Raw genomic sequence first — 16,128 nt, 5'->3', positions numbered from 1 at the left:
TAGATGTGAATAATTTGGTCCTATGAAACAGACTGTCCAAGATTTGAAAACAGCAGCTGAAGCCTTCTTTCATGAAAATTAAAATCCATACAGTAATAAACCAGAGCAGAAATGTCAGCCTCAACACATCATAGCTTTTAAACTGAAGACACAACTTGGAAGTGTTTCTGTTATCAGTGATTTAAAGTGGATCAATATAAACTATCCTGAAATCAAATTGCAATTGTCAGATCTACAATAAGGCAGCATCAAAATAATGCTTCAGACAAGACAAGGTCCAATCAAATGAATTCACTATGGTTTTACAAGATTGCTTGCTTGAACCAGATGGAACTATTCAGTGTCATGTGGGGTAAAATTGAAGAGTTTTGAGAAGATTAAAAAAGATCTCAACGTGCAGATGGAAGGAAAATCAGGAAATGGTAATAAGTGTCCCCAGATTTGAGGGGCTTGGTGAAGAGAGGGAAGGAAGTAAAGGAGGCAGTGAAGCATTATTATGGTGAATATTGCAGAGCTGGTGATTGGCTATGACCTTCAGGAGTCAAAGATAGCATATACAAGGTAAGGGTAATGGAGCTAGTGAAGGATAAAGAGAAGTAAAATGAAGTGGGGAGGGGTCATCAACTCTCCTAATTTTTATTTCTAAACAGAAATTCAGATTGGGATGAGAAACAGGAAGTGCACATTAGGTCTGACAAATTATTTTGTCTGTTTCACATCATCATCCAAATGTACAATGTTACCACAACACATTTAAACGTTTTCCAAAGAAAGCTAAGCTCCTTCAATATCTTGGGAAAATCTGGGTTTAATTGCTCTTTTCTCCATGTGCTTCTCATTTAAATTATTGCACCAAGAAATCCTGGCGCACCGTAAAGATTGTAGATGCTGTGAGGCAGTGGCTATTTTGGTCTTGATTTGGCCACACTGAAATTCCATCGTGGATGTGCAAAAGCCAGTGGGTGGGGCTATGAGAGAAATTTATTGATCATTTGGTTTGATGGGTCCTCGACATGGGTCATTGACCTTGTTTCCTTCCAGCATTTTGTGATTTGATTTATTATTTACAGCATTTACATTTATTGTTATGCCCACCTGTCCTTGTGTGCTGAGAAGGGGGAGGGTCAGCTTTGGAGACTCACAGTGAAAACATGGAGGGTCGCTGCAGAGATGGTGGCAGGGTGGTAAGATGATAGATTTAATAAAGGCCTAGTTGTCTTAGAAGTGCCCAACCAAGACCAGATGGCCCATTTTCCCCTACACTACTCCAGAAGAAATCTTGCATGGGCAGTGATTGCTTGGGCATGTCTGATGTGAAAATCCCACTCCAGTCACAGGAGAGTTGTAACATGACCTTCATGGTTATTCATTGCAGAGTCTAACTGTTAAGCACGCTTCCCCCTTGAGAGGTTTATCAACCTCCAGTGCTGATGATTAATCTCTAAGATGGCTGTAAGCAATTTTTTTTTAAAAAAAGCAAGATTGAATGAAACATTGCAGTTAACTTTCTTTCATTTATTTTAAAAGTATTGGTGATGGGGATGAAAGATGACAAAATTTATCTGAATGCTGAGCAAAAAAATTCTTTCCTCATTGGGAATTTAGGAGTGGAACTGAGAGACTTTGTAATAAAACTTCCAGAAATGTACCCATTCAAAGTTGGCAAAACTTTCTGACAGCTTTGTTGACCAATGTGATTCCTGACCATTTACTGTGGCCTGATTCATATTTCTCAGCCAGTGCCATCCTACTCTCCAGCCAGTGAGAATCATGGCCAGTGCACATCAAAACTTGTTACCTACTTGTCTCCTTTACTTTTGGCGATGCCGATGAGCTTCTCAATCCCTCCAGAGTCTCTCAAAGCCTTGGCATTCTCCATGTTTTTGGTAATGACTTCATGCAAAGCACAGCAAATGGCAGTAATTGTCTCATCAGAAATGGTTTTGCTAATGGTGCTGCTCCCAGTACCGGTGTTGCTGCTGCCTCCAGGAAGACGGTGAACAAGATCTCGCATGGCATATTTCCCTTGGTGGGGCAGGAAAGAAGAGCATGATTAGACCATTCAAAGGACCTTACACATTTCCATATTATTATAAAAGGACATAGAAGTGCTGGAAAAGATAATTTTTCAAAAAAGGATGACACCAGAGCTCTAAGGCTATCAGGAAAAACTGAAAGACTGAAAAGAGTGAGAATGTCTAATGGTTATTCTGGTACAGGTCCTTTCATTCATGAAGGTGCAGATTTTCACTCATACTGAGAAGCATAAAAAGAGTTATGCATATAAGGTTATGCATACAAGTTCAAAGTAAGACCATAAGATATAGGAACAGAATTCAACCACTTGGCCCATTGATTCTGCTCCATCATTCCATCTCTCTCAACCCCATTCTCCTGCCCTCTTCCCATAACATTTGATTCCCCAATGAACCAAGAACCCATCAAATCCTGCTTTAAATATACTCAGTGACTTGGCTTCCACAGTCATCCGTGGTAATGAATTCCACAGATTCACCATCCTCTGGCTAAAGACATTCTTTCTCATCTTTGTTCTAAATGGACACCCCTCTATTCTGAGGCTGTGCCTTTTGGTCCTAGACTCACCCATGATAGGAAACATCCTTACCACATCCACTGTGTAGGCCGTTCAATATTCAATAGGTTTCAATGAGATCCCCTCTCATTCTAACAAACCAGCAAAAAGTCTTCATATGTTAACCCTTTCTTTCCTGGAATCATTTTCGTGAACCTTCTCTGGACCCTCTCTGATGCCAAAAAATTGCTTACAACTATCTTAGAGATTAATCGTCAGCACTGGAGGTTGATGCCAGCACATCCTCTCTCAGATAAGGGGCCCAAAACTGCTCACAATACTCCAAGTGCAGTCTGACCAATGCCTTATAAAGCTTCAGCATCACATCCTTGCTCTTACATTCTAGAAATGAATGCTAATACTGTATTTACCTTCCTTACCACCAAATTTGCAAGGTAACCTTTAGGGAATCCTGCACGAGGGCTCCCAAGTCCCTTTGCACCTGATTTTTGAATTTTCCCTGTTTAGAAAATAGTCTATACCTTTATTTCTTCTACCAAAGTACAGTGGCATGCAAAAGTTTGGGCACCCCTGGTCAAAATTTCTGTTACTGTGAATAGCTAAGCGATGAAAAGATGACCTGATTTCCAAAAGTCATAAAGTTAAAGATGACACGTTTCTTTAATACTTTAAGCAAGATTACTTTTTTATTGCCATCTTTTATAGTTTTAAAATAACAAAAAAGGAAAAGGGCCCGAAGCAAAAGTTTGGGCACCCTTGCATGGTCAGTATGAAGTAACACCCCCTTTGGCAAGTATCACAGCTTGTAAATGCTTTCTGTAGCCAGCTAAGAGTTTTTCAATTCTTGTTTGAGGTATTTTCATCCGTTCTTCCTTGCAAAAGGCTTCTAGTTCTGTGAGATTCTTGGGCCGTCTTGCATGCACTGCACTTTTGAAGTCTATCCACAGATTTTCGATGATGTTTAGGTCGGGGGACTGAGGATCATGGCAAAACCTTCAGTTTGCACCTCTTGAGGTAGTCCATTGTGGATTTTGAGGAGTGCTTAGGATCATTATCCTGTTGTAGAAGCCATCCTCTTTTCATATTCAGCTTTTTTACAGACAATGTGATGTTTGCTTCCAGAATTTGCTGGTACTTAATTGAATTCATTCTTCCCTCTACCAGTGAAATCAAGCCCAAAACATGATCGATCCACCCCCGTGCTTAACAGTTGGAGAGGTGTTCTTTTCATGAAATTCTGCACCCTTTTTGCTCCAAACATAGCTTTATTCATTGCAGCTAAAAAGTTCTATTTTAACTTCATCAGTTCCAAAATGCATCAGGCTTGTTTAGATGTTCCTTTGCAAACTTCTGATGCTGAATTTTGTGGTGAGGATGCAGGAAAGGTTTTCTTCTGATGACTCTTCCATGAAGGTCATATTTGTGCAGGTGTCACTGCACAGTAGAACAGTGCACCACCACTCCACAGTCTGCTAAATCTTCCTGAAGGTCTTTTGCGGTCAAACATGGGTTTTGATTTGCCTTTCTAGCAATCCTACGAGCAGTTCTCTCAGAAAGTTTTCTTGGTCTTCCAGACCTCAACTTGACCTCCACCGTTCCTGTTAACTGCCATTTCTTAATTACATTACGAACTGAGGAAACAGGTACCTGAAAACACTTTGCTATCTTCTTATAGCCTTCTCCTGCTTTGTGGGCATCATTTATTTTAATTTTCAGAGTACTAGGCAGCTGCTTAGAGGAGCCCATGGCTGCTGATTGTTGGGACAAGGTTTGAGGAGTCAGGGTATTTATAAAGCTTTGAAATTTGCATCACCTGGCCTTTCCTAATGATGACTGTCAACAAGCCATAGCCCTAACAAGTTAATTAAGGTCTGAGACCTTGGTAAAAGTTATCAGAGAGCTCAAATCTCTTGGGGTGCCCAAACTTTTGCATGGTGCTCCTTTCCTTTTTTTCCACTCTAAAGTTGTACAAGACAAAAATAATACACTAATCTTGCTTAAAATGTTGAAAAGAATGTTTCATCTTTAACTTTATGACTTTTGGAGATCAGTTCATCTTCTACTCACTTAACTATTCACAATAACAGAAATTTTGACCAGGGGTGCCCAAACTTTTGCATCCCACTGTACATGACTATAAACTTCCCTACACTATATTCCATCTGATACTTCGTTTTCCATTCTCCCAATCGGTTCAAGTCCTTCTGCAGACTCCTTGCTTCCTCAACATAACCTGCCCCTCCACCTATCATTTAATCATCTGCAAATTTGACTACAAAGCCATCAATTCTGTCATCCAAACTGATGACATATAACGTTGAAAAGAATGTCCCAATACCGATCCCTGTGGCACATCAGTTGTCACCGGCCGCCAACCAGAATAGCCCTCTTTATTCTTACTCTTTACCTCCGGCTAATCAGCAAACCTTCTATCCGTGCTAGTATCTTTCCTGTAGTACCATGGACTCTTGCTAAGCAACATCGTATGCGGTACTTTGTCAAAAGTGATCTGAAATTCCAAGTAAAGTTCAAAGTTGAAAGTAAATTTATTATCAAAGTACAGTGGTGCTAGAAAGTTTGTGAACCCTGTAGGATTTTGTCCATTTCTGCATAAATAAGACCTAAAATGTGATCAGAGCTTCATCTAAGTCCTAAAACTAGATACCCTATTCCTCCTTACAAAAACTGCTTCAACTATGGGATGTTGGTGGGCTTTCTTGCATGAACTGCTTGCTTCAGGTCCTTCCACAACATTACTACAGGATTAAGGTCAGGACTTGGACTTGGCCATGGCCATTCCAAAACACAAATTTTGTTCTTGTTAAACCAGTCTGTTGTTGATTTACTCTTGTCTTTTGGATCATTGTCTTGTTGCATTATCCAACTTCTATTAAGCTCCAGGTGATGGACTGCTACCCTGACATTCTCCTGTAAAGTGTCTTAATACAATTTTGAATCCATTGTTTCCTCAACAATTCCAAGCTGTCCAGGCCCTGAGGCAGCAAAGCAGCCCCAAACCATGATGCTCCTTCCGCCATGCTTCACATTTGGGATGAGGTTTTGGTGTTGGTGTGCAGTACCCTTTTCCCTCCAAACATAGCAATGTGCATTTCTGCCAAGAAGTTCAACTTTTGTCACATCTGTCCACAGGACACTGTCCCAGAAGCATTGTAGAACATCCAGGTGATCTTTTGCAAACTTGAGATGTGCAGCAATATTATTTTGGAGAGCAGTGGTTTCCTCTGCGGTGTCCTTTCATGAACACCATTCTTGTTCAGTGCTTTTCTTATAGCAGACACATGAACAGAGACTTTAGCTGTTACCCTTGGTATCTTTTTCACCTCCTTCAGCATTGCACATTGTGCTCTTGGTGCAATCAATGCAGGATGACCACTCCTAGGGAGAATACACCAGTACTGAGCTTCCTCCATTTGTGGGCCATTTCTGTTACTGTGGACTGAAGAACACTCAAGTCTTTAGAAATGCTTTTGCAGCCTTTTTCAGCTTCATGCATCTCTACAATTCTTCTTCCAAGGTCATCTGAAAATTGTTTTGATTGAGGCATGGTACACATAAACAGATCCATTTTGAGCAGAGCAGGCTCTGTCAGTAACCTGACTTTGTGTGTCTTTTTGTATAGGGCGGGGTACCTCTACAGCCCACACCTCCAATCTCATCTCATTGATTGGAACACCCGACTCCAAATAGCTTTTGTAGAGGCATCACATCCTTTTTCCAACAAATACATGCAATATGAGATCATTTTTCTCAATAAATAAATGAACAAGTATAATGTTTTCTTGTGTTATTTATTTAATTGGGTTCTCTTTATCTAGTTTTAGGATCTACGTGAAGATCTGATCACATTTTAGGTCATATTGATGCAGAAATAGAGAGAATTCTACAGGGTTCACAAACTTTCTAGCACCACTGTATATATTCTGTATGTCACCATATACAATCTTGAGATTCATTTTCTTACGATCATATCAATAAATCCAATAACCATAATGGAATTAATGAAACCAGTGTGCAAAAAACAAACTGCAAATATAATAATAATAATAATAATCATAATAATAATTGCCAGCCGATTAGCTGCTCAGCTGCCTAGACTCAGAGCACAGGTGAGGAGCTGGGGTTCGCTTTCGGGTTCTGTGGGTTGGTCTAGGATCTGGGACATACAGTGCGGAGAGAAGACATCCATCAGTGTACAATCAGGCATGTCCACCCCCCCCCCCCCCTTCGCCCCACACCCCCACGGTCCTGAATCAAATCCAGACATGTCTGTACCCATATTGGATGGTGCTCTGGTCAGTGACTGTTCTCCATGTTAGGGGCGGCCAAAACTAATACCTGCCTGTAGATTAAAAAAACAATATCCTTTCACTTTAGAAATAGAGAGATGTCTACTGATACAGCCACTGCCTGGGGGTCGCCAGGCATGCCTGGAGCTGGCGTTGGTCAAGATAGTACGTGAAATACTAGCAGTGCACTGCTGAATAGGTGGGCTGGCGTCGGGAAACCCAATAACGATACTGCCAGCATTCAAAGTTGCCCACCAACACCACAGGCTGCGGCTGCTGCAAGTGTTTCTTGGGGGAGCGGTCCCCTTACAACTGAGACCACTCAAGCAGTAATGAGAAGAAAGACACACATGAAATGATCATTAGAAATAAACACATTCATATTGTGTGTATATTATCGAGTAATGGAACCTGAGACTGATATGGCAGCATACAGGGACAAAATTCGTCAATAGTTTATAGCACAAAATCCCTCCATGCAAGTAAATGCACAATGAATAGCAGGTCAATATAGATAATAACAACAAATAAATAAGAAATAAATATTGAGAACATGAGAAGAAGAGCCAACGAGACGGCATCTGCTGTAGTTCTGCTGTGCCAATAGGCAAACTGGAGTAGACCCAAGTCGCTTCCCAGGCAGGTGTTAATATGTTTCATCACCAACTTCTCAGAACGCTTCTTCACTCTGGTTGTGAGTGCTACTGGATGATAGTTATTGAGGCAGGTTTTTAGGCACTGGTATAACTGAAGCCTGCCTTGAAGCAGGCGAGCACCTCAGACTACCAAAGCGAGAGGTTAGAGACTCAGTGAACACTCCAGACAGTTGATCAGCACAGGTCTTTAGTACTTGGCCAGATAAGTCCGTTGGGCTGGATGCTTTTCGAGGATTAACCCTCCTGAAGGATGCTCGCATGTCAGTTTAGAGACTGAAATCACAGGATCATCAGGGGCTGTGGGTGCTCCTGATGGTTCCTCCATGCTTTGACAGTTAAATCGAGCACAGAAGGCATTGTGCTCATTTGGAAGTGAAACCCTGCTGTCACCTCTGGTGTTTGATTTTGCTTTGTAAGAGCTGATGGCATTCAGGCCCTGCCACAACTGTCAAGCTTCCTTCATTGATTCAGGTTTAGTCTAGAATTGCCACTTCACCCGTAAGATAGCTTTCTGGAGATTATACCTGGATCGCTTGTAAATTTTTTGTCATCTGACTTGAATGCCTCTGACCTGTCCATCAGCAGGTTGTGGAACTCATAGTTCATCCAGGACTTCTGGTTGGGGAAAACTCTGAATGACTTCGTGGGGATACATTAATCTACGACAGTTTTATAAAATTTGTGACAATGGTGGTGCATTCATTCAGATCGAGAGATGAGTCCTTGAACACGGTCCAGTCCACTGATTCAAAGAAATCCTGCAGCTGTCCCTCTGCCTCCTGTGACCACCTCTTTGCTGTCTTAATCTCTGGAGCCTTGTTCTTTAATCTTTGCCTGTACACAGGTAGGTAAAGGTCAGCTAAGTGATCAGATTTCCTGAAATGCGATCTAGCATGGAACACTAGGCATTCTTTATCTTAGTATAACAAAGGTCTAGTGTGTTGGGACCTCTGGTGTTACAGGTTACATGCTGATAGTAATTGGGCAGGGATTTCTTCAAGTGAGCCTGATTGAAATCCCTGATCACGATATGAAATGCTGTTTCCTGTTTAGTGACAGTGGTATCTCAACATGCAGTACCCCAAGCACTTGATTATAGTCACCACTGGTGGTATGTAAACCACCAGGATTATGGATGAGAAGTCCTTTGGTAAATAGAATGGACAGAATTTCATCATTTGGTGTTCAAGGTCAGGGGAACATGAGTTCGACAAAATCGTCACATTGGAGCACCACAGAGCCTATCATGAAACACCCATCTCCACCTTTTGCCTTTTCCAAATCAGCAGTTTGGTCATCTGTGTATTGAGAAACCTTTGGGTCTGATTACCATATCTGGTGTACTGGGAGTGAGACATGTCTCAGTAAAACACAGAACACAGCAAGTTCTCATTTCCCTTCAACACACTGGTCTTGCTCAATTTTATTCTCCAGTGACGGCACATTTGCTAACAAGATGCTGGGTAGAGAGGGTCTGATTCCTCTGTGTTTCATCTTGAAGTCCCTTCCTCTAACATCACTTCCAGCCATGGTGATGAACCCTCGTCTCCTTAAAGCACCCATACCTGCTTGCTTGAGAGTTAGGTACGCTAAATCCTTCAAAATTTCATGAAATCTGTAGTTCATTAGGACAATTTAAAAGTATATTGCATAAAGGATAACTACATACTGCAAAATGCAGTGAGTCTAATTCAAAAGAGGTCTATTTAGATGTATTGAACATAGCCTACAGAACACTGATGTGGTTTACTGGTACCATCTTAATGCTTAATGCAATCTTGAAGGAGAGTAAGTCATCCACGAACTCTCCTTTGTCTATCCTGCCTGTTATTTCCTCAAAGAATTCCAATAGATTTGTCAGGCAAGGTTTCCCCTGAGGAATCTTATTATTAAAGTATCTATATGTCTCAATCTACCTTGAGATTCATTTTCTTGCAAGTAGGAACAGGAACAAAAAAAACACAATAGAATTTTACAGGAGACTATACAAAAACAGACAAAGACTAACATGACAACTAGATGAAAATAAAACTAGAAATCTAGTGTTTGCCATGATTTTAAGAACATTATTATATCCTTAGTACAATCTTAACATAGGCAACTCATATTGAACCTTTTTGTGCAGATTTCCTTTCCTCTCCTTTCTCAATTGCACCAGCGTCCTTGCCTCACTTGGGTTACCCAAATTGCCTACTCTTGAAGCACACCACCTTCCCAGACTATTTGCGAAGTACAGCAAATATTAGCAGCAAATATCCAATTGGGTGCTATTAGACCATCAGTCACACAACCTTCTGATCTCACTTGCAACCTTTTTTTAAAATTCAAACAACATTCAACAAAAATGTAAAGTAAAAATCAGAAAGGTTTTTATCTCTATAATCTTTCTTGCAGGTTGTCAGCAAAATGACAGAATAACCATCACAAGGCTTTTAGACTCCAGTGCAGTCTTGAACAATTGTGAGTTCTTTAGCTGGTTGCTGTGAACCAGACTCCGCAAATGGCCTCCACGAATTCACAGTCTATGGAGACCCCTAGAAATCTCTTAATGTAAAGTTGAACATAAAGTTTAAACTCCACACTAGATCCTTCTACTCTATGCCATCTCACCGTCTCAATAGGTCCATCCATTCTTTCACACTCACGTTTACCTTCCTTCATCAATGGTGAAAATACGTTAAATAAAGGCAGACAAAAATTGATTTGATTGTGCACTTTATATAATATTAGTTGTGAATAGTGATTGCTACATGACAGCACTCACAACTCCAAGGGCTAGGTCATGTAACAAACACTGCAGCAATGGTGTGTGGAAGGTTCCAGAGACAATCTGCAAAGTGTTCTTTAAGAAACTAAAGCCCGCTTGTGTTCACAGTGCCTTGTGTTTAAGCTAATACTTTTAGTAATGTTGAGGTTCGTTGGAGGTTAAGAACATACTGTATAAATTACTTTTTTCAATTTTTCCCTCTTTAATTTTAACACAAACATTTATGACTGAAGCAACCATATTTGGAACGAAGGCATGTAGATCAACAACACAATGAAGAGGCACATGAGGTTTTGTGTAAAGGGGTGTTTGATGGTCGGTACATACTCAGTGGGCTGAAGGGACTATTCTATGTGTATGAACCAATGATCCTTTTACTCTATAAATCAGCTCAACCTCACCCTCAAACAGGATCCTTATAACTTGAGCTTGAATGTCACAAAACGAATACAAATACATCAGTGAAGGTACGGGGAGAAACAAAACTGCTACCAGAAAAGAGAAATATGACTGATTAAGAAAGGCAGAACAGATTGTCAGAAGGTTGAGAATGGCCGAAAACAGGTCTTTAAAATTCTGCAGGGGTTGTAAAGTATAGAGGTTGAGAATTTATGTTAATTTGTAGGAGATGATTGAAAGATCAAGAACAACAGGGTTTTAGTTTTTGATCATGCTACGATGGTTATTACTGTCTTGTCCATACTGCACCAACTGCCACCGCTGGGCTATAAACGTGCAGTCCCACAGCCAGAGTTAATTGTATACAAGAATTCAGATCCCACTGTGGCAGCAGCTGGGATATTTAAATTTAACTAACTAATAAATAGGGAATTTAATATAGAATGCTATATATGGTCACCACTATAACATCATTAAATCCCAACTAGCTTACTAAGAGCCTTCACTGGTCTGGCCTCACAGTGGTTCTCAAAGCAATAACATGGTCACCTCTGAACTGCCTCTGCAGTTCAGGGCAGAGATTTACAGTAAATGTTAGCTTCATACATATTTTAAAAGCTATTTTAGTCACTCATACATTCAATAAAGAATTCAGGTCAAACTATTTTAATCAAAGACTTGTGAGAACATTGAAGTTACTCCTTTTGGGAGAAGCTGAGACAGGTAACAGAGAAACCTTTCACAGGCAATGGGATGACAGCAGATCAACTGGGGGAAGAGATTTGTCTGGACCATTAGTACTACCAGCCTATTGGACATAAAATACCTACTTTTGTACTGTAGTTACCATGCATTTTTAAGTAATTTTAACACTTTACTTCAAAGCCTATCTCTTGTTAACTTTTCTGAGCAAGATTTTGAAATTTGAACGTGGAGGACAAACTAAGAAATTAAGTTGCTGAGATGAGAAAGGGTTGTTGAAGAATTTAATCAGAAATGCGTACTCATCTGTGACAATTTTTGTCAATAACCATCTCTATTTTTGTTAACTGGAAATGAAATGTCATTCAGCAGCCAGTGAAGCGTATTAAAATTTCTGTTGAAGTGACAAATGGATTTGATCCTTGAGGGAAAACAAGGGTATTAGAACACAGAGGAAACTTTTTGAAAATACTGCTTATAGTTCATGGCTGAGAAGTAACACTTTCATCCCAGATTCAGAGGTCTCAATTGATTTTTGAACACATAATCTAGACTGAAATTCCACAGCAGTGCCGAAGGATTTCTATACTGTTGGAGGTGCCATCTTTCTGAGGGAATATTCAACCATGGCAAAATCTACCCTCTCACATGGCTGGAAAAATACCATGTCATTATTTCTGAACTGTACAACACTTATCCATTATCCATTATCACAAGAAAACAGTCTTATCATTGTTTCATTTCTCTATAACGGTTATTTTGTATAGTGCAATTAGGCTGCCTCTTTTCTATGCTACACCAAGAACATCGAGTTGAAAGTCACTGCAATCAAGATATTCGGTCATTGTGAATGCAATGTTCATTTCCATCCCTTCCACTAATCCTTCCAGCTTTATCAGTTAATAGACCATATCAAAATCACTAAAACTGATGAACTGACTTTTACATTATTTGCTGTGGGTGGAACTGAGTTGGAACCGGAATAGTTATCATGAAATCATGCAGAGAGGGATCCACAGGGATCACTCCCTCCTTGACTCCCTTGTGGATTCACCCCTCCCCATCAATCTCCCTCCTGGCACTTCGGCAAGCAGCCAAAGTTCTACACCAGCCCACTCACCTCCTCCCTCATCTCTATTCAGGGCCTTAAACAGTTCTTCCAGCTGAGGCAACACTTCACCTGTGAATCTGCTGGGGTTGCCTATTGTATCTGGTCTCCTCTAGGTTGGTGAGACCTGTCATAACTTGGGGGACTGCTTCATCGAGAACCTCTGCTCCATCTGTCAAAAGCAGGATTTCTCAGTGGCCAAACAATTTAATTCCCATTCCTGTTCTGACATGTTGGTCCATGGCTTCCTCTTGTACCAAGATGAGGCCACCCTCAGGGTGGAGAGCAACACCTTATATTCCGGTCTGGGTAGCCTCCACCCTGATGGCATGAACATCTACTTCCCCATCCCTTCCCCTCTTCTTCTGTTTCCACTTTGGCCTCTTACCTCTTCTCACCTGCCTATAGACTCTCCCTGCTGCCCCTCCTCCTTACATTTCTCCTGTGGCTCCCTCTCCTCTCCTATCAGATTCCTTCATCTCCAGCTCGTCACCTTTCCCACCCACCTGGCTTCGCCTATCACCTTCTAGCTATCCTTTTTTCCTTCCCCCCACCGTTTTATTCTGGTGTCTTCCCCCTTTCCTTTCCCTCCTGATGAAATGTCTCAGCCCAAAACATTAACTCTTTCTTCATTTCCATGGATCCATGGATGCTGCCTAACCTGCTGAGTTCCTCCAGCATTTTCTGTATGTATTATCATATTTGTACGAACAGGATGCCGTTCATTTTTGTATGGTGGGAGCAGTGGGTTTGATGTTACTCTCTGAATGACTTTCATGTTCTTTCTTTTTCTCGTGGCTATCTGGAGAAGACAAACTTCAGAGTTGTATATGAATACATGCTTTAATAATAAATGAACATTGAACCTTTTGTATTTAGAACTTTAATTCCAAAAGTATTTTATCCATTGTGAAATATTTCAGATATACTTTGGAACTGAACAGCAGAAGAAAATTGCACGCTCTGTCTAAATCGCATTTAGCAAAATAACAAGGTCCACACTAATTTGTGCAGAAATGTAGTCAGAAATTCATGCAACATGGAAATTCTAAGAAAAAGGTACAAAGTCCAAGAATATTTATTTTTAAAGAGTGCTGATAGTTAATGGGTTTTTACAACCATTAGAAGAGTACGATTTTAGTCAAAGGATCTCATGTGAGGATCTGTAATTACAACATTAACCTGTTAAAAACTCAGCTTGAGACCCTAGAATCTAGACTTTTCAAGCAGATACTGGCAATTATGAATGAGTGAAAAGTGGGAATGTGGAAAAGCACAGAACTGAAGGAACGTTGAGATCCTGGAGAAAATTACAAAGATAGGGTGAGATGAAGTTATAGGCAATTTGAGGGAAGGGCTGAGTACTTCAAAGTTGAGGCTTTGCTGAACTGGAAGTCGACAGGGGTAAGGAAAACAAGAAAAGTTGACGTGAGTTAACAGAAGCGTGGATGCACTCCAGTTTACTGAGGATGTTGGATGGTAGGCCAACCAGGAGGCTATTACAATAGTCAGGAGTGCACCTGGAAATTTTAATTCAACCATATTGGAAGGATACGTTAAATGTATATGTTGATATAGAAAAATGCTCCTGCGTATGCTTCTTTAACATGCTTGGTGATTACAGGATAAGCCTTTAGCTCTGTTTGCCGCAACTTGCACATACTCGTGCCAATAGACAAGTCTGAGTGTATTAAAGAAAACACGAGAGGTTTCCCTTCCAAACTGCTCATAAATCTCAGAGAATCAACTCTGCTTTTCTAATTTTCCTGGAAATGCTTTGCTGCCAATAACCCAAAAGAATTGCAAAGAGTTGTCCTTCCACCTACCTATGAGCTCCTTGTTTCTGACATCCAAGGCCATGTTCCGCAACGCAGTGGCGACAGCACAAACCACCCGGTCATTGTCTATGCGCAGTAGCTCCACAAGAATGGGCAAACCCTTCTCCTTGCGTACAGCAGCACGAATGTAAATGGACCACTGTGAACAGTAACAGGAACGTGTTGGAAGCAGACAGAACTAGACAATGGGCCATATTCTGATGAAGGGAAGGTGGAGATCTTCCCCACTATGTACTTCCACTGACATAAACCAAACATTAGAAGATAAATGCTGTGACTCATGCTGGACCAACATTTGAACGGACTATGGCTTAAACCGTGATAAACAGATTTAAAAAGGAAATGGGTTTGACGGGTAGATACAGAGAAGCTTCTGCTTGTGGAGAAGTCCAAACCTAAGGGTGATAAGTATAAATTCAGGAAGCAAATAAGGTAAAACCTATTTAATCATTGTGCACAAGAAAGTGGCAGTGTTTGCACAATGGAGGTGATTTGAAGAACCCAGAGTCCTTCACATTGAAACGAAACTGAGGAAGACAGGAAAAGAAAGATAAGTGAAGAAAATAGAATGGTGAAGGTTCTGTGGAGCTTGCTTCAGGGTAATAAATTCAATGCAACTTAGTATAGTAAAAACAGGTAAAAATAAAGGCAATGTAAGGTGCTGTCTGCTAAGTTTTACTTACAATTGAATGAACAATACACAACACATAGCGCAGCTGATTCACTCCATCAGAATACCGCCAATGTATCACTTAAGGAAATTTTTAGACAAAGTTTATAACTTAAGAGTGGTTTACAGTAAGAAGTTTAATGCCACCCAGATCATTAAGGAATAATTATTTTAATATCTTATGAATAAGGTGTGAATTGAGGGCAGTGTGGTAGTGTAACACTATTACAGCACCAGTGAACTGGGTTCAATTATGCTGGTGTCTGTAAGGAGTTTGTACGTTCCCACTGTGACTGTGTGAGTTTCCTCTGGGTGCTCTGGATTCCTCCCACATTCCTACAGGTTAGTAGGCTAATTGGTCACATGGGTGCAATGGGGTAGCATGGGTTATTGGACCAGAAGGGCCTATTACCATGCTTTATCTCTAAATAAAATGTCTTTGAAGTGACTTCCAGTGAAGAGACACAGATACAACGATTAAATTGAAATTACTATGAAGATAATGAAAGCAGCCTTCTCCAAAGTGATACAGAATAATCCATAGGAGGATTTCAGCATAACTGGCAATTGGGCAGATTACACTCACTTTGAGGTAAGTCCTTCAAATGGGGACAAAATATCATATCCAGGAAAGGAAAATGTGAGAAATAAAAAGCAATGTCAGACATCCCACCCTGCAAAAACTCATTTCAGGGAGGTAGCACCATCAGTTTGCGGGAGACTCCCGTGAGAGGTGGGATGTCTGCAATAGAGTAGCTCCTTAGCAGCTAGCCAGCTAGTTTAAATAACGCTAGCTATGCTAATAAATGAATGAGGCCTGTTAAACTCACCTCAACATGTCTTTTATATTTTAACTCACCATGGGCAATAGAAAACTCACTGTTGCAAACAGTGCAGCGAGCAACACTGTCATTATTTTTGACCCCTATTAGGCACGAGTACACTTTAGTGTAGTCTGGGGTGAAGTACGTTTCATATTTTCTTTTTTTGGGACACTCTGCCATGGTGCGCTCTCTCGCTTTCTCCCTCTTGCTCGCTCTCAAAAAATCAATTTCCAGGATATTGTATATAATTTGCGGGTGTCAGGAAGCCACTATCAATATGCGGGAGACCCCCGGAACTTCCGG

The 16,128-nt window shown here is 40.7% G+C and overlaps 1 protein-coding gene across 12 annotated transcripts in view; it reads right to left on the bottom strand.

Moving 5' to 3' along the window:
* Positions 1-16,128, bottom strand: part of LOC140713685 (catenin delta-2-like) — a 1,190,818-nt gene that overhangs the window by 46,102 nt on the left and 1,128,588 nt on the right. For all 12 annotated transcript variants that reach the window (XM_073024066.1, XM_073024071.1, XM_073024072.1 and 9 more), the window contains 2 exons: positions 14,320-14,470; positions 1,803-2,025 (listed from right to left, as the gene is read on the bottom strand). In XM_073024066.1, the coding sequence (XP_072880167.1) occupies positions 1,803-2,025; positions 14,320-14,470 (374 nt within the window). The remainder of the gene's footprint in view (positions 1-1,802; positions 2,026-14,319; positions 14,471-16,128) is intronic.

Source organism: Hemitrygon akajei, chromosome 20 (assembly GCF_048418815.1).
Source record: "Hemitrygon akajei chromosome 20, sHemAka1.3, whole genome shotgun sequence".
Taxonomy (NCBI): domain Eukaryota; kingdom Metazoa; phylum Chordata; class Chondrichthyes; order Myliobatiformes; family Dasyatidae; genus Hemitrygon; species Hemitrygon akajei.
This window is presented reverse-complemented; position numbering and strand designations above follow the sequence as displayed.